The sequence below is a fragment of the Centrocercus urophasianus genome, unplaced genomic scaffold (genome assembly GCF_019232065.1).
Source record: "Centrocercus urophasianus isolate 14NV4802_14NV808 unplaced genomic scaffold, USGS_Curo_1.0 seq_39, whole genome shotgun sequence".
NCBI classification, from domain to species: domain Eukaryota; kingdom Metazoa; phylum Chordata; class Aves; order Galliformes; family Phasianidae; genus Centrocercus; species Centrocercus urophasianus.
This window is the reverse complement of record NW_024884966.1, coordinates 3,274,429-3,295,403: the sequence shown is the minus strand read 5'-3', so window position 1 is coordinate 3,295,403 and position 20,975 is coordinate 3,274,429. Positions and strand designations below refer to the sequence as shown.

At 46.9% G+C, this 20,975-nt stretch overlaps 1 protein-coding gene across 1 annotated transcript; it reads right to left on the bottom strand.

Moving 5' to 3' along the window:
- Positions 1-380: 380 nt before the first annotated feature.
- On the bottom strand, positions 381-18,992 carry EFHC1 (EF-hand domain containing 1). Its single transcript, XM_042832655.1, has 11 exons — positions 18,915-18,992; positions 13,620-13,841; positions 11,852-12,139; positions 9,893-10,042; positions 8,086-8,278; positions 7,569-7,789; positions 6,145-6,285; positions 4,770-4,983; positions 4,372-4,519; positions 3,341-3,557; positions 381-1,376 (listed from the first exon to the last, which is right to left on the bottom strand). Exons 1-11 carry the CDS (start codon positions 18,975-18,977, stop codon positions 1,305-1,307), a joined length of 1,929 nt encoding a protein of 642 aa, XP_042688589.1. The 5' UTR covers positions 18,978-18,992; the 3' UTR covers positions 381-1,304.
- Between the last annotated feature and the right edge of the window lie 1,983 nt (positions 18,993-20,975).

Sequence of the window (20,975 nt, the reverse complement as noted above, 5' to 3'; positions counted from 1 at the left end):
TATTAGGTTACAGCTTTCATAGCACATGCAGAAAACAAATTCTCACTTTCTTTTCTACAGCTTGTAACTCCTGTAACTTCAACTGCAAGTTCTTGGGCCTCTGGAAAAGCTGTTCAGGGTGGCTGTTAGAAGTTTAGTCTTTTGCAGCTGCTGCTGCTCGGAAGGCACCTCATACAACGCCAAGCCATGCTTTGAAATCTGAGATGGACCTGAGATTGCTTTAACAATTCTCAGTCAGAGAGAAGAGCAGCACAAAATGGGCCCAGAGGGGAAGAGCAGGGACCTTTCCTGAAACAGGGGAGGCAGTGGAAGTGGGAACCCACAGCGCAAAAAGCTGAGTTAAAGAGGCATTTTGTTCTCTGTGTGCATGATAGCTGCCCTCCGTCTGCGCTCAGTGGCGACTCCTGGCAGGTGTCAGCTGGGCTGAGAAGGTTCCTGCCATGTTTCCTTTCAGGGAGAGATGAGCAGCCTGAGCACAAGTGTCATAGCCCTATTGCTATGCCAACGGTTAGTTTTTCCTTTTCATTGGACCTATCCTGTAAGATGACAGTTGCATGAGCTGGGGTTAGATATAATCTCAGTTCTAAAACCATTCTCCCAACCCTTTGTTAAAAAATGCAAAGCTGCTGTCAGCACATCTGTGTGCAGACCCTGCAATTTCCATGAGATACGTGAGAGCAAAACTACTACTCCATTTCAAGTAAAGCCAGAGTCACAATTGGCTTTGTGGTGGTGGGTTTTTTCCTTACTTTAATCCTTAGCTATTCTAGTCACTGAGGTACATTTATTTAAAGCCTACTCTTTAACACTTTCACAGCAGCCATGCATAACTTTATAGTCACACTAGCAAGCATGCATTTATTATGGTTTCTGACAGAGCTCTTAGGTCTTCTTGCAATGTAAATAAACATTTAAACTGGCAGTCTTCACTGCAGGCCCCTTTCAACTCTGTATGAAATCTAGATGCTTGTCACTCCATTAGCTCTAGCAAGCCTTGCCGTACAGCATTAAAAAGTTGAGAGATCAGTAGAAAAACCTGGCCGTGGTTCTCCAAAACGTTTCTTTTTTCTTGTGGGTTTCATTCCAATATTCAGCAGTTAGGAGGTTGAATTTGGTGGCAGCAAAAACAGCAGGAGTAGGTTGGGAAGGTTATCCAAGTGAGGGTGAAATTAGGAAGGAAGGGAGGGAGAGAGGAAAAGAAGCAAAGGTAAAAGGCAGAGCGTCCTTTTTGAAGTGCGAGGTCTCACAGTCAGCTCAGCTAAAGATATCACTGCTTGTCTTGTGCTTCGGCTTCCAGGCGAGGGTCACGAGGGGAAGGCCCTGAGGAAGTCCCGGTAGTTTATCTTGTCATCTCCACAGCAGCACAGGTCAATCAGCTGGGGGGGAAAAAGAAGCAATGCCAGAAAGAGTTGAAGGAACCTGCAAATGTTTTTGTAAGGAAAAGTGCCCAAGGTACTCTTATGTGACAGAGCAGAAGAGCGGACTGGCTCTGTAGTCCTGGATCACAGGTAACCTTGAGTGCCTACAGATGACACTAACCTCTGCAAGGACAAGAGTTAAAGTGTTAGGGTTAGGGTTTGCCCTCTAAGAGTCACCACAGTGACACCAGAGCCACAAAAAACGGAGCTGTGGCCAAAGACTGGCAAAGGCCACAGCACATCAGAAACCTCACCGAAATCCCTGCCAGAAGCAGGATGGAGGCCTGCATCTGAACAGGCACTGCTTGGTGGTGTCTCTTCGGTACGTGCACATGGCAGCAAGTGGAGACACAGATAATTGAGCTCAGTGACAGCCCTGCTAATGAACCAGTTCTGGTATCCGTGCCTGACCCTGCATTGTGTTACAGAGCTATAGCCTTTGTATGCTTAAGGGGAAGAAAGAAGGCTTTTGTTTCCTTAATTGCATAACTAATCTCCTTCTGACACCCAGGGAAATGGAAAAGGTCTAATATCAGAGTTCCTTGAAAGGATTCTTCTTCCCCTCGTCGCCTGGAGACAGATTTACTGTGTTTGCTCTTGTGTGACTGACAGCTGTGCTCCTCTCCAGGCCACACAAGTTAACCATCTGCCATGTGCTTCATTTACAGTGCTGCCATGCTCCTATGGGCTCTGGGCACGTTCTTATTAAGATTTCAAGAGAGATGCTTTTAGTGCCAAGGTCTAGATGGAGATTCAAACACGAGGTTTGAGCTCAGTTATTACAGACTTTCTGCTTCGACTCCCATTCTTGGCATGAGTGAAGAAAGAGCAGTCACCAGCTAGTTCCTCAAGGCCAAGGGATCTCCAGTGGACTCTGGAATAGCAAGGATGGGTGCTGGCCAAAGGCCTCAGTGCACTCAGTGCACATTCAGGGACACCAGCTGCGTGTGATGCACCTTTCCATGTCTGTGATGCTCACAGTTGGCTGTGGTAGAATATGTTTTTCTATCAGGGGCAATACTCTCTCTGGTTCCTGGGTTTCTTTAAGGCGTGAGCCTGCCTTTACTGGCCCCTAATCTATTGTATATCACTTTATGCTAAGAAAGCATCCTTGGCAGTCATGTTGCTGGAAGCATTCTCCCTCCTCTCTGCAGGCATTTTTTGTTGCCGTTTCTCTCACGTTTTCTCTTAGGCAGACTGATCTCCATGGGCTTTCACTCACCGTGCCCAGCAAGGCTCTGCTTCAGTTGGGTTAACTTAATGGCCACAGGGGGCCTGAAATATGGCAGCACAGAAAGCTAAGTTGCCTTGTGAGCTACAGGCTCACTGAGCTTCAGCAAATGGGCACAAATGCAGAAAGATGGATCATAGGCTGACTTCCCACAGCACGATCAGGCTGCCAGATAAACGTGGAAAGAGTTTGTAATGGTTATGATTATTTTTTTCTTTGTCAAACACTTAGTTCTCAAGTCTTCAATTCAGCTGCTGTTAAATTCACAGTGTGTCTAAGCTTTCATAAGGGTGATCCCCTAAGCATCTCAGTGTCATCTCTAGTCATGCCCAGGTGTGCCTAAGTCACAACACTCAGTAGCTCCACAGGAACATATGCTTCTCTATCACGATTTGCAACCTCCTCTTCTGCTCATCTCTAAGGCTTGACCAAGCCTTTCATAGCATGCTGGGGACAACCTGCATTACGTAAAGGACAGGAATTGTTACTTCCTCCTTTAAGAGAAAGGTTCGGTCCAACAGCTCAGAAGCCTTTCTGAACTGGGATTCTTTCACCCTTTTCTTGGAGCTGTTCCCCTCTGTAGGACAGAATGGCTGTTAATTCAGCCTGGATTGGGCTGGTTTGTAAAAGACATCTTTCAGAACACGACAGGGGGTGACATTCAATATGCACAGCACCCTTTCCTTCTGACCTTGTTAACCAGAACGGCGCTGGTTGGCACTTTCAGGCTGTCACAAACAGATAAAAATTTTGCTTTGTTGAGGAAACCAGACTCATCCTTGTCACAACGAAGTAATGCCTCCCGAATGTTGCTGTAGTTCAAGTAGTTATGGAGCTTCAGCTCTTCCTGAACCCGTGCAATTAGTTCATCCAGTTCCTGCTTGTTGGTCCCTGGAGCAGGGACATCACTGTAGAAGAAAAGAGAAAATAGAAAGTAAAAGTTACTTCTTACAGCCCTACTGTGATGTTTTCGTGCTGGCTGCCCCCCATGGCTGACCAGGCTGTATTTCTGAATACACAGCAGGCTTCTGGGGTGTTTGTTTTTTATGGCAAGCTCATCTCAGATTGAACTTGCAGGTGAAGCTAAATCCTGATACTGGACATTAGGGAAACTGCTTTCTGTCTGCATGACATTTGCTTTGTGCACCAAATACTTTGGAACAAAGAGGGTTTGGTTGTGTGTTTTATATGGTCCCAGGTACTGCATGCAGCTCAAGTTTCAACCAGAGCCTCTGAACTTCCACAAACTGACTCAAAGGGTGTCCTGAGGTTACAGGACTGTTACTATGTGGACTACAGTGGCTCCAGACAGACAGCTAAAAAAGGAGATGATGTACAGGCTGTGACAGGCTGAGAGCCAGAGCAAAAGTGAAAACGAATCCACCAATGCTCCTCTGAGCCTGCAACCAGATGAAGTGACTGTTAGCAGCTCCTATCACAGTTTACTGCTCCCTTTTGGAAAAAGATGACTGCATTCATTCACCTGAAGGTGTCTCTGCTGCTGAGCCACAGCTGTCCCACAGGGTTTTTGGGTCAGTGACAGCCATGACATGATATTGTACACTCTTGACCACCCGCTGTATCTGTTCAGACACATCCTTGGAGCTGAATAATCAGCTGAGCAGCCACTAGACAGCAAACTGGAGCCCGTGGAAGCTGCTGGAAGTCCCCTTAGTTGTCAGCCCCGAGTCTCACGTAGCTCCATGTGCCTTTGAAGCCTACCTTTTGGCAGTCTCCTCCACCACCTGCCGTGGGTGAAAATGATCCCTCATGGACTGCAGTGTTGTCGCAGGAAAACTTTCTGCATTGCTTTCCATATAATTGAGCACGTATTCATCAGCATCAGTGATAACAAACCTGTGGCCAAACACTGTGGGAGAGGTATTAAAGCAAGGATGTATCTATTTTCCTAATCATGTCCACGGTCCACACACTGACAATAACAGTTACATCAATTCACACCAGCAGGTGATGTGGAAACTGAACAGCAGTGAGATGCAGAAGGTACAGATCTTTCTAATGATGGAAGGTATGTATATATGCTGTCTGTGCAATAAGTGACAGATCAGGCAGCAAAAGCCAGTGCTCAGAGAGTATTACCAAGCCAGACCAGATCTTACCTTCAATGGTAGAACCAATGGTGAGGTCAGAGGGCCCGTAGTACACAGCATTCTCTGTAGTAGAGCCTGGTTTGGCAACTCTGGTCTTTCCTAAGTATTTGCCTCCAATGATGCCAGAGTTACGGACTGGTGGCTCGTAGATGCTGATCATATCATTGGAGAGGAAATAAGAGAGGATGAAGCGACGCTTGGCGTCCACAGGGTTTGGTGATTCCTGGAGGAAATGCAGTGGCTTTGGAAAAGAACATCTGAACCATGACCAGAGTTTATATCTTTTTTTTTTCTAGTTGAGTAAAACTAAACAGCTGATTAGGCAAAAATTGCATATACACTGTCACAGGGTAACAGCATTAAATACCTGAATTTCAAAGCTTACTTGCTCTAGTCAGGCTAACAGAAGCAGAATTTGGGCTGCAGTGACTAAGAGCATTCAGTATTTCCAGACTGAGTAATTCAAGAGAAAGGAATATCCTATGTGGAATGATTCATCATGCAGAGGAAGGCTGGCTGTAAAGTTTAGTATCAAAGTTATATATTTCATTTTAATGATTGCCTGAGAGGGGCTGGTGCTGCTTTCAGCTCTTACTCACAGGAAGACACTCCCCTGACACACCATTGGTTTTACTTACTTAGTTTAAAATAAAGTTGATCTGAGCTCATCAGCTGTGACCTTTAGGAACTCCTGCACAATAGGGAAAAGAAATCAGCCCTTATTCACCCTGAGTGTTTGGAGAGGGCAGGCACCAGGCAGCACAGGAAATGCCATTGCTGTTGCTAGACGTGCCAGAGGTTCCTTGCATAAACCAGCTGCAAAGCTGGTACAAGGGCCAAAGCCTGAACACTGTTGCTGTGGGTGGAAAGCACCGTCCCCGTGGACTCCCCTGCTTCTACACTGACGCTTGGCTGCTCTGCCAGCACAGCTCCTTGCTGGCTGCTGCAGCTGGGACTAGCCTGGAGAAGGACAGGTGCTGGGATCCAGCAGCAGAGAGACAGCAAGCTCACGCTTGTGGCAGCAGCTGGAGGCAGGCAGAGGCACAGAGCCCAGCTGCAGTGCTGTTTCAATTAGGGCCATCTGTCACGTGCTGATGTCAGTGGGAGTTTTTCCATAAATGGCTGTGGTTTTGTAGCACATCTACTTTACACTGCCTGGCCTTGCTGTTTTTTTTTTCCCCTCCTACCTTTGCGTGCCACTAATTATCACAGCAAGTACACAATAACCCAATGGGATCTCCTAAGGGTCATGTGCTCCTTATTTCTTGAGCCACCAGCACAGAACAAAATTTGCTACCAGCCTTGTCTGAGCAGCACGTTTCTGCCATTCTTCTAACTCTACAACACGAGCTGACACGTGCACAATATCAAGGAAAGGACTTACCAGGGCTACCTGGTACCGCAGCACTTTGTGGTCATTCTCCAGCATTTTAATTACATCTTTCCGGGGAGGCTTTGGAAATAGAGAAAAGCAGTTCTGAAGGGAGTCTTCGAGGAAGCCGTAACCATTATAGGGAGGAATCACCTGCAGTAAGAGGGGATACCAAGGAGAAAGAGCTGAAACAAAGAACACAAAAATGTTTGCAAGACAGCTTATAAGAAAGCATCTGTTTGAAAAGACTTCTTCTGTTGCCAGGTGCCAACAGCTGGGACACTCTGCCCAGCAGAAATGCTCTAGGCCAGCCACGTGTTGGATCCATATCCCTCATTTATAGAAATATTCTATAAGAGCTAAGAAAATCTCAACATCAGAAAGCCAGGTAGTTTTTCTGAATAAAGAGACTAGGGGTAAACTAATAACTAACCCTTCCTATGTACAGGAACTCAATTACCTGTGTGGTTACACTATTAACCTAAGCCCCATCGTGTCTGTGGACTGGGCCAGCTAATACTCCATTCCATTCCTTCGGAGGTAACATGGGCAGTGACCATCTCCAATAGGCATTTGGGACTCAGCAATTCTTTTTTGGAGAAGTGAGATAGAGTTTAGTGGTATGACTGCAGCCAGACCATTCCAGTTTGCTTGGCAGCCAGAAAACAAACCCTGACATATAACTTTCTAGTATAGGCATAGTCAGAGTGCCAGTTCTGTCTTTTACATTACTAACAACTGACATTTTGACTTTCATCTTAATTTGACTGTCCATCCTTGGCTTGCCTTCTGTGAGTACTGCATCCCACTGTAGAGTCCTCAGTACAGGAGAGATGTGGATCTGTTGGAGAGCATCCAGAGAGGAGCCCCAAAAATGGAACAGCTTTCCTATGAGCACAGGCTGAGAGAGCTGGGGCTGTGCAGCCTGGAGAGGGGAAGGCTGCAGGGAGACCTGAGAGCAGCCTGTCAGTATGTAAAGGAGGGGTGTAAGAAAGAAGGGGACAGACTCTTCAGCAGGGTCTGCTGTGATAGGAAAAGGGGGAATGGTTTCAGACTAAAAGAGAGGAAATTTAGACTGGATATAAGGAAAAGGTTTCTTATGATAAAGCTGGTGAAGCACTGGCACAGGTTGCCCAGAGACTGTGGGTGCCCCATCCTTGCAGACAGCCAAGGTCAGGCTGGATGGGCTCTGAGCACTGATGGAGCTGTGGGTGTCTCTATTCAGTGTAGGGAGTGGGACAGATGGCCTGCAGGGGTCCCTTCCAACTCAAATGGATTCTGTGATTCTATGATTCCTCAAGTTGCTCTTCAATTTAACCCTTAGCTTTCTTTGACTTACTCTTCTACTTGCTCTTTTCTTTAAGAAGAAACTACACTACCAGAGCACACACGGACTGCAGATTTCCCTCTCTCCCTTTCAAAACTGCTTACAGTACCTGTGGTACTTCCTCAGGTGGTTTCTCCTTTATCTCCACTGGCTGGAAGTCTGTGATGCCAAATTTGTCACGATAGAAGTTACGTGTGAACTCATCGCAATCGTAGATGAAGAACGTGCGTCCAAGGAGGGTGGTAGGTTTGCCAACAGCAAAATCTTTAGCCGTGTACCACTCAAGTACCTCCTGATCAGAGATTTCCAGCACGCAGCTTGGGAAGGTCTCTAAGGACAAGGGAGCAAAAGGGAAAAAAAAACCCAAAGCAATCAGGTAAATGTTAATATTTCTCAATGAAAAGGTATGCAAAAGAAAACAGTATAAAAATCTCCAGAGGGCTGTTGGTAGTGCTCTGCTTCCCAGCATACAGACTGTAACGTTCACTGAAAGAATATTCCTTTGGCCACAAATTGATGACGCCTGCAGCTCTTGAACTGATGCACCTCTAACACAGTTTCCACATCTACCTCCACCCCCCAAGGTGCTTTAGCACAGACAGACGTGCTGGCTGCTCCAAACTTACTTTTCTTGTCCACAAAGGCTTTCGGCAAGCGCTGGCGTTTTATGAGTACTGGGAATGGGTCTCTGCCATCATTGGGCTTGTGGACTTCCCGAACCTCCACTGTGTCATCTGCCAGGTAGTAATGGATGATGTAAGGCCGATTCTCACCAAACATGCTTTTGGTGTCATCCCACATGGCGTAGAAGCGAAGGACCTGAGGTAGATAAAAAACAGGCAGCAAAAAACAAACATGGATTAGAATTTCTAAGTGCTTCGTCCAAATGATTTTGGCTAAAAAAGGACGGGTGATTGGAAGTAACTCAGCAGTCTTCTCTGCCAAGTACAGAAGAACCAAGCCCTTGTACTGTGAGCACTGGGATTTTTATAATGAAACTTAATAAAGTGAGGCAGAATTTAATTTTGAAGGTTTCACGGCAAATATTGAGGTTTCATGGCCAATTCTCTACAGAAGGCAGAGGGATATGTCTGTAGTTATTCTGAGGATACTGCATTCACTCTAGACCCCATCTCACTTCTATAGAAAATGTCTTGTTTTAATCCAGGCTGGATGTGGCTCTGGGCAGCCTGGTCTGCTGGTTGGTGACCTGCACACAGCAGGGGGTTGGAACTGGATGAGCATTGTGCTCCTTTTCAACCCAGGCCATTCTGTGATTCTATGATTCTATTCTATAATGCCACAGAAATCAAACAGCTCACACTACAATGCTTCCAAGTCCATCACCTACTGGGATTGCTGCAGATAGTGGAACAGCTCAAGAGTTCCTCAAGGTGCAGCTCCTAAACAGGCCATCCAACAGCTTCCACGGAGTTGGGCCAGACTCGAGTCCTTAAGGCTAAACTATCAGTAATACAGCAGGCATAGTCTAGCTTACATCAAAACAGTAAAACTGTTTGCCTTCCTCAAAACAAGGCAACCATATCCAAAACAGCAACTGGATATGATTCTGGACTATGCTAATGCCCAGCTGATGTCCAGTAACTGATTGATAGTCAGGGTTGCAAAGGCCCACAGTGCTCATCCAGTTCCAACCCCCTGCTGTGTGTAGGTCACCAACCAGCAGCCCAGGCTGCCCAGAGCCACATCCAGCCTGGCCTTGAATGCCTGCAGGGATGGGGCATCCACAGCCTCCTTGGGCAGCCTGTTCCAGTGCCTCACCACCCTCTGGGGGAAAAACTTCCTCCTAATACCCAACCTAAACCTCTCCTGTCTTAGCTTAAAACCATTCCCCCTTGTTCTATCACTATCAACCCATGTAAGCAGTCATTAACATTGAGCCCTGCTGTATTTACTACTATAGGGTGGTCTCTAGGGTTTCTTACACCATTGTTAGATGATAAAAAGAAGAAGGATAAGCAGGAAGAAGAGTGCTAGTCAATTGTGTGCACAGGGAGAATGCAGTCAGAGCAACTGGCATTTGTATTTATCTGAAGCAGTTCACTCTAGCACCTAGCTTCAGTGTTTTGGGGGAATGTAGCATACCCATTTCTGATAGAACAACATTTGGCCTGGTCTGCTAACTTCTGAAGGCAGGTATCCTATGTCATCACAACAGAGAGCAAGAAAGAAACAGAGAATCATTAGAATGGGCTCTGCAGTCCAAGGAGAAACTGCTTACAAGGCACAAACTTGAACAAAAAGATGAAATATTTTGTTTCTCACAAATGCGAAAAAAGGAGCAAATCTGGAGTCTGTCCAGTGGACTGAGATCTTTCAGAATGAATAAAGCTGCAGACTTTATATATCTAATAGACTCACAAGATGTAGGTTTCTGTGACACATACAGATGATCGCTGCCAGATCACTCACCTGCTTGTCGTAAGTCAGAAACTGTTTGAGTTGGTCAAAGTCTGATGGTGTGATGTACATCCGCATGGGCATCCGACGCAGTTCTGTGTAAGGATCAAAAACCATTTTCTCTGGAGGGTTCAGTTCAATTCCTTGGCTCTCCAGGAATACCTAGGAAAGTCATCCGATGTATTAATTGCTGACTGGAGTTCTGAAGATAAAAGATGGGCTGAAGCTATCTGAAGATCAGAGATTACAGGTTGCCTGAGATGAGTGTTGCCAGAACACTGCAAATTCATTCTGCATAGCTCACCAGGCTGCAGAGGTTTCAGTTCATTGCAATAGCAAAGACAACAGGGGACAACTAAGATGTTTCTTGCTTTGTCTGCCCTTATTATGCAGGGCAGTCCTGCCCCCAACATCCTCAGTCCAATTGTACTTGAGCACAATTTTCCTTGCCTTTGGGGCATTAAATGGAGAATAACAATCAGGTTGGTCTCTTCTATGTGAATTAAAAAGATTACGTTAGTGTATAACCATGGATGTAGGCAGTCTGAATTTGTAAGAGATTCAGTGTTCTCCATTCTGTCAGACACTGGAAGTTTGTGTGACCCACAGCAGGCCCTCCAAGGCTCCCTGGCCAGAAGGATATGTGTCCAGAGTAGCAGCTTTAGTTCATCTGCCAGGAGAAGCACATTTCCCACAGAAAGAGGACAATCTGTTTGTTTATAAGGGGATTTTTGGCTTACCTTAGATGCATAAACAAACTCTAGGGTATTACTTGAGCATTCACCTCAGTCTCTGAAAACAACCACAGAAGTCAATGGACTTCTTCCTTGTTTGGCTTTGGGATGTGGCCTGTGAAAATATCCAGCCTGGGAAGCACCTGTGCAAGCATCTCCATTGGGCATGTGAGATCACCCTGAAGATTCACAGGGCAGGTTTACACTTTCAAGCTCTGATCTAGAGCATGCCAGTTGATGATAAATAGACCGGTGGCCTTGAAATGTAGACCCACATAGCTCGTGCCATGTTTTCCATCAAATAGCCAACATTAGCAGGAGAACCAGATCTTCATCTGATGTCAACTGACTTGAACGGCCATCTAGTTCCAGCAGAGCAGATCCCACATGCACTCAGCAAAGACGTATGTACTAACAGATTACATGATTGGGAACATTCCTGGGCACTGAAGCCAACTGGCAAGGATCAGCCCGCATCTAAACTCACTCAGCCTCCAGAACAAGTTGGCTGCATGGAACTCATCTATTGGGAATGGTCCCCGGAGTGCTCAAACTCTTGAACTGATCCTGGGAATTGCTTGAAAGAATAGGGATTGGCCAGGGCCCAGGTTGCACTGGGGACAGTCTAAAAGAATACCAGTATATTGGTATATGTTACTATTAGTCACTGTGTTGTTGTCATTTAATGTCACCAGTACAGAAATAGCTAGGAATAAAAAACAGGCAATGAATAAGCAGTCTTAGGTCAGTTTATATTATGATCCTAAATCCACTGACTATGGTTTGTTGCAGATGAGTGCCGAGTTCCTGACAGCATTCCCATCCCCTATTCTTATCAGAGGAGTATTAAGCTGGAAAATAATTAAGATCAGTAATTTCCCTCTCGTCTACGCACAGTGGTTCATCAGAACTCTAAGCATCTGAACCGTTGTACAGATAGAAGTTAATTAAACCAATTCTCTTAACCCAGAAACAACCTTAGAATTTGTAGCGTGGGGTGCAGTCTTCAGGACAGAGAATGGTGCAGAAGTACGAAACTGCTCTCAGAGCAAACACTGTACCTTGAAATACCTGCTGTTATGAGGAGAGAAGTCTCCACAAAATGTAAAATGAAAGATCACGAGCACTGTCAGGGTGAGAGCTGCAGATAGAGAATACCAGACTGGATTCTAACGGATCTTGCCTCGTGTAACACCTGGGATTCTTCAGTGTCAGTTTCTCCATGACAGGAACTCACCTGTGTGAAGGGGTCGCAGTCAACGATGCGGTATGTTCTGCCATACATGGTGATGCTGATGCCTCGATTCAGATCCTTCCAGTGGTAATGATCCCCGCCGTCGTTCTTGGGCACGCGATGACGTCTGATCAGTTTGCCTTGAGGAATACCAGAGTTCTTCACGACAGGCTCTATGACAGATATGGTGTCATCTTCCAAATGGTAATAGATACCCACTTGGCGGATACGGAAATGCTCTTCTGTAGAGAGAGGAACGTCTTCCTGGAAATAGGCATCAAACTTCAAAACCTGCCGGGGGGACGAGGTCCCAAAGGGAGAGAGAAAGAAACAAACTGAACACCACGGTTAGCCTGTTAACCCAAAGAATGTACTTCCAATTTGGCAGTGAAAAATTACTGGATTGTAATCTATAAAATCATCAAAGCCAGCTGTTAGCCCAATCTGTGACTGATGATGGAGGCTTCACGAGGGCTTTCATCAACATTTGCCTTCTCTAAGTTTGGCTGCACAAGACACTTGTCATAAATACAGCACTTTCTTTTCTCCATGATCATCTGCTATTTTACCTACTAACTAGTGCTTGCTTACTGTCAGCATCTAGTTTACAGACATATCTGACTTTCTTTCAAGGGTCTGCAAAAGGATCTGGTGATTTTAGTTAACAGTTTGATGACATTTGTGGTTTTTTGGACCTGTATTGTTCATTTGAACTCACATCTATCCAGCACAGGCAGGAAGAGGCAATTTGTTCTGGAGGAACAAGGAAAGAAATCAGGACACAGAGGAAACACACGCTGCATACCCTGCCAAAAGCCAGTCACTCTCAGTCCCGTGAATGAAAGAAGGACAAGGAATATTGCCTTCAAGAGCATTCATTGCTTCTAAGAGGATGTAGGTGGGTAACCAAGCCTTGCATACCCAGCCTACATCAGCCCACTGACCTATGTAATCAAGCAGTTACTACTACAGTTTGAATGAAAGGACAGGGAAGTATCTGACATTAAAACAGCAACATTGACATTAAAACAGCAACATTTACATTACTCTGAAAGAATGGCCCCTGAAGCAGTAACTAACACAGGACAGCTGTCCCCCACCCTGTCTCCCATGGGTTGTCTTTCCAGAGCTGCCTAGCAGTGTGCAACCCCTGCATGTGCTCAGGGCTGCTGAGCCTTTCACACTCTGCAGGGGCTTTTCTGGCTGCAGCTGCAGTTCAGAGCAACCAGCACGTTAAAAGCAAGGGTCAGCTCAGGATTGCAGACACAGAGCCACCTCCTAGTCTGACAGGATCACCAAGATTTAATGCAGGAAGCAAAGCTGGAGCAGCAGGCTCTAACATGCTGTGGTGACAAGCATGAGCATATATAGATAGACCAAAGCTAGACAGTCTAGCAGGAACTCCAATGCAGAGAGACTTCACAGTTTAAGCTCAGTTACAACCTCAATACACTTTTGGAAATGCAGGAGGGCAGGCTGTGTTTTACAGGGCAGTGGTTATAAACTGAAGCTTTTCAGAATTAATCAAATTTCTTTTCAAACTCCTGCTGGAAATGCTCCGGCGTAACTCGCAGGGAATGTCTTACATCGTTTATGTATTATAATCCTCCTTCTGAGCAAAGAAAGCCTCTTTCACACTGGGGTTCAGCTGTCTCTGACTAAGGGCTATGGCATCTGAAAACTGCTGTACGCTGTCCCATGAACCCTGGAGCTGACTGTTTATGTCTCCGAACTCAGCCAGCCGATATTCCTGGAATAAACTTCTTTATACCTTTTTGTCCAAAGCCACGTGTGCTGGAACGAAGCTTGAAGGAGGAGCCTTCTTGGCTCGCCCGTAGGTCAGCGTGGGTCCCGTGTTGGATAATTCATCTAATTCAGCTTGAGAAGGCTGATTCACATACAGTCGCTCCCCGCCGATCCCCACCGTTGGCAGCCGAGAAAAGGCAAACCCATTTTTGTAGCCCAGCGTCTGCGAGCGATGAAAGGATGTTTTCTGTGGAAGAAAATCCAGCTGTTAAAATCCTACATGCACTTAGTAGATATTGCTACTGAAAGCACAGAAAAACAGTGACAGTTTGATATCCAGAATGCCTGCACAGTGATTTATTATAACCTAACGCAGCAGTTACTTAATGCTTACATCAAGAAGGCTGAATAAACAGTAAGTGACTGGAGGAACAAAGCATCAGAGTCAACTCAAATCCTTGTGCTGGCACAGGCTTACCACAAGCCTCAGTGACCAGAATGGGGCAACTGCACTTGATCTGCCCTAGTATTTAGCTCACAAACCTTTTGTTCCCTACTCTGTGCTCCAGCAGTGCAAAGCTCCAAGGGACCTCACTCTGTTATGCCCCATGATGCTGCCTTGACTATTGCAGGAGGATAGCTGTGCACCTTCTGTGCTTTCTGTTGCTTCCAGACCTGGAATTAGGAAACACACTGCAGCGTATCAGTTCTCCCCACAACTTATGTCAAGGTTTGCACAACCACAGAGTAAGGTGCTACAACAGATCCATGAGAAACCCATTCTGACAAACAGAATTCTGTCTCTGTGAGCGCTGCACAACACTGACGATAGGATTCTCCTGTTATTTTTAGCTTTGTTGGTTTATTCTTGGTTTTGACCTTCTTAGAGCCCTTTCCTGTCTTTGCTATCTGCTTCATGTCAGCTATCAAGCCATTCTTCAAGTGCAATAATTATCCACGTGCCACAGGAAGGTCCCCACTTTGCTCATGGGCACAGAATAAAGATCAGAGCTGTGAATAGAACATCGACTCTGTCTGCCCAGTTGTGTTCTTCCCTGCTGAAGAGGAGGATTGGACTTGGCTGGCAGGAGGCTACTCAGATTGCAGTACAGCCCACATCTGCTGCTGAAAGCATTTGGAACAACGTGTAGCTGGCTGGTCCCACTGGGCTTTCAGCACTTATAACAAGGAGAGCAGGAGAAACTGTGAGTGCACGAGCATGAACCATCCTTGGAAGCATTGCCTCCTTCCTGGAAGCATTCCAGACCAGGCTGGATGGGGCTGTGAGCAACCTGGTCTAGAGGGAGATGTCCCTGCTTGTAGTAGGGGGATTGGAAACGGATGATCTTAAGGGTCCCTTCCAACCCAAACCATTCTATGATTCTATGATAAAGTCTCTGCTTTTACTTTGAGTTTTGCCAAATCAAACAGAATTGCAGGCATTTCTAGCCCTGAAGGAAAAAGCTTCAGCTCCTTTGCCAGACTGAGACTCGCAATCAGTCCAACCTCAGGCATGTGAACCACTTCTCCTCCTCCCCCTCCCTCGCCCCCCATGGTTAAGCCTCTAATCTTATTTATACCTTCAAGGCCCCACTTGAATTTCTTGTAATTGCCTGTTTTCTCTCTGAGCTGGTCCTACACATCTCGCAGTGCAGTCAGAAAAACACGTTCAGGTGAAAACAAGAGAGTTTACTAGAGACACATTAACAGAATGTTTCATAAACAGCAGCCCTGCCACAGGATTGCCATTCCTTCCTGTTCAATAAATACCAAAGGAAAGCTGTGGGAATAACATTAAAGGAAAACCAAGAAGTTTGTCCTTAGATTGGCATTATCAGTGCTTGTCAGAAGCACACAGGCTTTTAAGGGCATGAACACGAGGCTACATCTCACAATATCAGGTGAGTAATGCAAAACTGAAAGGGAAAACCCAGAATGTAAACTCCTGATCTCAGTTGCTGACAGCCCATATTGGATAAATACTACTGAATTAAGTTTTTCTTGCCATGTCTGTAGACTTTCATACAAACACCTGGGCTCCATCAGCAGAGGGGTGGCCGGCAGGGACAGGGAGGTGATTGTCCCCCTCTGCTCTGCTCTTGTGAGGCTCCATCTGCTGTGCTGTGTTCAGGGCTGGAGCCCCCAGTAAAAGAAAGACGGAGCTGTTGGAGAGGGTGCAGAGGAGCCATAAAGATGATCAGGGGGCTGGAGCACCTCCCCTGTGAAGACAGGCTGAGGGAGCTGGGCTTGTTCAGCCTGGAGAAAAGAAGGCTGTGGAGTGACCTCATGGCAGCCTTTCAGTACCTAAAGGGAGCCTACAAACAGGAGGGGAATCAACTCTTTGAAAGGGTAGATAACAGCAGGACAAGGGGAAATGGTTTGAAGTTGAGGGAGGGAAGATTTAGGTTGGATGTCAGGGGGAAGTTCTGTGCTGTGAGTGGTGAGGTGCTGGAAGAGCTGCCCAGAGAGGCTGTGATGCCCCGTCCATCCCTGGAGGTGTTCAAGGCCAGGTTGGATGGGGCCCTGGGCAGCCTGGGCTGCTGTGAAATGTGGAGGTTGGTGGCCCTGCATGTGGCAGGGGGTTGGAGCTTCATGATCCTTGAGGTCCCTTCCAACCCAACCATTCTGTGATTCTGTGATTCTGTGAAACTGCTTCTCCTCCCAGAGTCTCAGTTCCTTAGAGTGCATCTGAACCAGTAACTAACTACATTATCTTATCGGACTGCAGAGGTTTTTTACAGCACGTCTCCAAATTCACATGAAAAACAAGAATTATGCTGACCATTTTATAGGCTGGAACACAGAGGCAAAGTGAGGTGATAGCACTCACTGAGCAACAGTGCACAGACATTTCTGGGGTCCAGATGTCCTTAAACATCACCAATAGGGCAATGCTTCCAGTTACTCTAAAATAACAATCTGCTCTGCTAAATCCTGTGGGTGTTTCTTCTGCACACAGTGCCACTGATGTCAGTAGAAGCATTCACATGACTAAAGCAGGTGGGGTTTTGCTGATAGAAGAAATAATATTTCGCAAGGGGCAGAGATTTGCATTGTAAATTTCCAAGTCGTTACTGAGAATAATGCTGAGATAACCTTTATAACTGCACGATTGAGAGTATTTGGTATGAGTGAATGACTCCATTTACTGTTGAAAATTCAGTCGTCACTGACTTAGAAAACAGTGTGACTGTGCTGAAAGGCACCAGCAAGAGTACAGTGGAAGTTAAGAGGCTCTGTGAGTGATACAGGTAGAACAACTTTTGACTGACCTGCAGCAGGGCTCAGCATCCCTTCAGAAGGTTTACCCTCTCAGATCCCAAAGCGAGGACTGGGTTAGTGTCATGGTCTTTCCTTTGGGGAGAAGGATCTACCAGAGGTATCAGGAAGACATGGAAGGGTTAGTTTTCAACATTAAGATCAAAGACGTGGAGCAATGCCCCAAGGTTTTGGTTTGTTTGTTTTGCAGTGGAGAATGCCCCACGATCACATGCAAGTGCATGATGTTCCTCATCCTGCAATGCCAGAGCATGTTGGGGCGTTTCCAGGTACTGGGTGGAAATGGAGGAGCCCACTCTTAAAACTATTAAGTTCCACAAAGATATCAAGCATGCCCTGGTGTATCCATTTCCTACTGAAGGTTGTGAACATTGCTTCTGAGAGAAGCTGTCAGGAAAATTCAAGGACATTGGTTTCTCAGACTGCCATTATAATAGCACTGAGTTGAAGATGAGTTACAGTGTCAAGACCTGAGATATTCACTTCCCATGGAGAAGGAAGTGCAGAGTTGTCAGCTGCTCCAAAACAGTGCTGGAAGGAACTTGGGGAGTATCACTTTTCATCTGTGGTACTGCTTTTGCAAGAGGATATTGGGAAGATTTGGGGTTATCAAATCCTCAACTTGTGGACCAGTGGGAGTGGGGAAAAAATACCTTCCTTGTTTAGGTATCTATTCAGATGCAGAGGATGAGGCTACTTCTTCCAAGGAATATTAGTACAGCTGAGAAGTATCACTTCCTTGAGAATCCTGGAGGCTGCAATAGTATCAGTTCAGTGGAGGGATACCAGTTCTCTGAACAGACTGTCAGTTCTCAGGTTCCAAAGCATCAGTTCCATACTCCCTATCAAGGATTAAATTCTCCAGGGGATAGAAGGAAGGCATTTATGGAAGCATCAGGTGACTGTATGGGTCCTGGTTCAGGGCAGTATCAGAATGAGAAGTAGGCCCACAGAATCACAGAATGGCCTGGGTTGAAAAGGCCCACAGTGATCATCTAATTTCAACCCCCTGCTGTGTGCAGGGTCACCAACCAGCAGACCAGGCTGCCCAGAGCCACGAAGGAAACAGAACACATCCCTTTGAGAAAACTGAGGTGGTTCAGAGAAACAGTGGTCTGCCTGTTTATAAAGTCAGTTTTGGAGTAATGCTTCCCTTGGGGTATCATATGAATTGGCAGGGCAATTAAAGAATGGATTCAGGGGTACTAAATCTCCCAGGGTTACGTTTGCAGATAGTGGTTCTGTTTTGGGAAACCTTACTCTCCAAAGCTATCAGGGCAGTTTAAGGAGATATCAGATTCAAGATGCAATGGTATGTTGGGGATGAATTTAAAAGCACCAAGGAGGCTGGGCTCAGCTGTATCTGCTTGTCTGGGAACAGACTTGAAATTGCATTGGGAGAGCTGAGGGAGCTCCTGTGGATGAGGTCAGGGGCAGCAGGTGGGTTCAGAGAGTTCAGTTCCCCAAGGAGCGAGCTCAGCAGGCAGCTGTTGGCTTTGGGAAAAGCCAGCTTCCCTGGGAAAAGAGTTCAGTGGGTATCAGATCCCTTGGGTGAGTTTACAGGGATCTCAAGTCCTTTGAGAGTCACTAGTGGATATCCTGAGGGGTGTCAGGTGAGCTGGGGCGTAAGGTATTCACAGGATACCAGTTCCCTCAGGGATTTTAAGTTAATTGAGGAGGTACCCAACCTCTCATGGGGATTAGTAGGTGGGGATTAGTCAGGCAGGCTGACTAGGCTAGGCCTTTGAGGAGATATAAGGTGAATTTGGAGATAACAGGTCTCCTGGGGAGTTAGAGAAGGGTCTGAAGGAGTACCAGGTTCCCTGGGAATGTGCTCAGAGACACCAGGCTTCCAAGGGAACCAGACAGGCACAGCTCACTGAAAGGATCCTGGAGCAGCTGGGCTGTGCAGAGGCCTCACAGGGCTCCTACAGCAGGGCTGCAAGACCAGGCAGGGACGGGGGGTACCCCGGATGGAAGGGGCCTGAGGCACCGATGCCGAGGGTTCCCGGGAGCTGGGCTGCCCAGGCGCTGCGCTCACCATGGGGTCCCTGAAGGAGCAGCCCGGTAGGAAGGGCAGGCCCGACCTCGGCTCCGAGCTCATGGCGGCTGCGCTCGCTCCCAGCGACGCCGTCTCCATGACAACCGCTGGGCGCGCCCCAGTGCGCATGCTCACTAAGCAGAAGGGCGCATGCGCACTGAGCCGCCCCGGCGTTTCGCGCCTGCGCCCTGAGCGAAAGGGAGAGGGGTTGCCGTGGCAACGGGAAGGCGGGAGCGGCCTTGGCCCGGCCGCGCGCCCTGTGGGGCTGGGCCCTGGGTGCCGCCGGCCGCGTTGTGTGCAAAAACGGCCGCCTTGGGGCTGGGGAAGGTGTTCCTGATCGTATTTCTCTCATTTGAGACGTCCTTCAGCCTGCTGCAGGCTGCAGCCATGTTCCCCGCGCAGTTGGGTCTGTGTGCGTGGGACTGAAACAGTGCCTGTCTTCAGAACAGGCGGCAGCAGCCTGGCCTCCTGGCGGGAGAAAAGGAGGGGCAGATCTGTACCTCGGCGCTCAAAATACTCAATAGGAAAAGAGCTTGTGCTCATTTACCGTCTGCTATATATATATACATACATGTTAGCTGTGAGATAGGGGGTTGTGACACTGACAAGGGTTCCCCTCAATGTGAGTTTTCACGTTTAGGAAGCAGGAAGGGAAAGTTCCTGTGGAAAAGTTGCTCTGAAGTGTAACAGATAAAGAGAGTTACATCAATCACCATGGAGAAAAGAGGGTTTTGTGTTTCTTCCCTTTGGTGCCTTTAAAGCAGAGCAGGCTGTGATTCACAGGCAGGCAGCAGGATCTGAGGGTTTGTAAGCAGAAGTCAAGCAGAGAAAAACAGAGACAAAAAGCAGCAGGGAGAGATAAAGGCGTCTGATGAGCTCAAAATAGGGGAATAGCTTGAAGGCCAAGCAGGGCTGAAAGGCAGCAAGCAGACAGTGAGGAACTTGGATGTGGGCGATGGGGCATAAGCAATGTCTGATTGCTCCTGCTGTGGTATCCAGACGTCATTCAGCAGGTATCTTGGGCACAACAAGGGCCAGTGCCTTCCTCAGGGAAGGAAACTTGCCTCCTTGGGCCGTGTGTTATTCTGTAAGGTAGTGACAGCAGCTTTTTTACAAGGCTGCGTGGCCAAGTGCCTCTTATGCACAGCTTGCAGTGGGGCAGGAGAGCTGCAATCCCACAGTTTGCAGGGGCGAACTAAAGCAAAGAGAGGCCATGAGATTTATGCAGGGTCACAGAGTAGAAGCTTCGGCTCCAGACATGAGCAGGGACTGGATCAGAACACTTCAGATCCTCTGAGTGTTTGAAGGCAGATGGGGATGAAGAAAGTCGTGGCAGAAAGGGGCATCTTTGACACCAACTTCTGTACATTCAAATCAGTCTTGGCGTGGTTAAGACAAGCCTCGTCAGCCTCTTGCATCTCTACAACTCTGCTCATGAAAAGCAAAAGGATCAGTGTTTCCTGTATCAAGATTTCCTAGCTCTTACCTGCTGAAAGCCCATGTGTTTTGGAGGAAAGGCTGTGCTGTTATGTCTATTCACACCCCTGTAATGTCTGGCAATAAACAGCCCAACCTGTGAATCCCCATGCTACAGCAATGGCTGACGTTTCAGTATGCCCTGTCTGTGCTCTGAGGGATCCAAGGACTACTTACAAAGGGTTTGTTAAAAAACACTTTGAAGTATGGGCTTGCTAGCAGTAGGCTGAAATGTGATACCCACAAGCCTGGTAAAATCAGGGATTCATAAATCAGAATGCTTTCTACACTGCTCTGTTGTCATTTGTACATTGCACACTTGGATTTTTCCTTTCTTCCACACGCCATCTATCCCCCTGGCCCCAGTTTGATAAAGGCATGTGAGGGTGCTGCTAAAAAATGAGCTTAGCGCTCTTCACTTTATAGCTAGAGGAACTGCTTTTGATTGAGAGCGGATCTTACCTCCAACCTGAACAAAGCAAACAACGTCAGAATAAATAAGCTGTCACTGGGGACAGCTGCAGAGTTTAAGACCCAGCAGGTGGCTTAATCCCTTATGTTTCAGGTATGTTCAATCCTCATTTT

What these genes read in the sequence shown, in the direction of transcription:
- EFHC1 (XM_042832655.1), bottom strand. Translation starts at nt 18,977, where the DNA reads ATGAGCTCGGAGCCGAGGTCGGGCCTGCCCTTCCTACCGGGCTGCTCC. An exon ending in TTCTGACTTACGACAAGCAG is followed by an intron (nt 8,279 to 9,892) that starts GTGAGTGATCTG and finishes TATCTACCTCAG; the next exon opens with GTCCTTCGCTTCTACGCCAT. An exon ending in AGCCTTTGTGGACAAGAAAA is followed by an intron (nt 7,790 to 8,085) that starts GTAAGTTTGGAG and finishes CCTTGTCCTTAG; the next exon opens with AGACCTTCCCAAGCTGCGTG.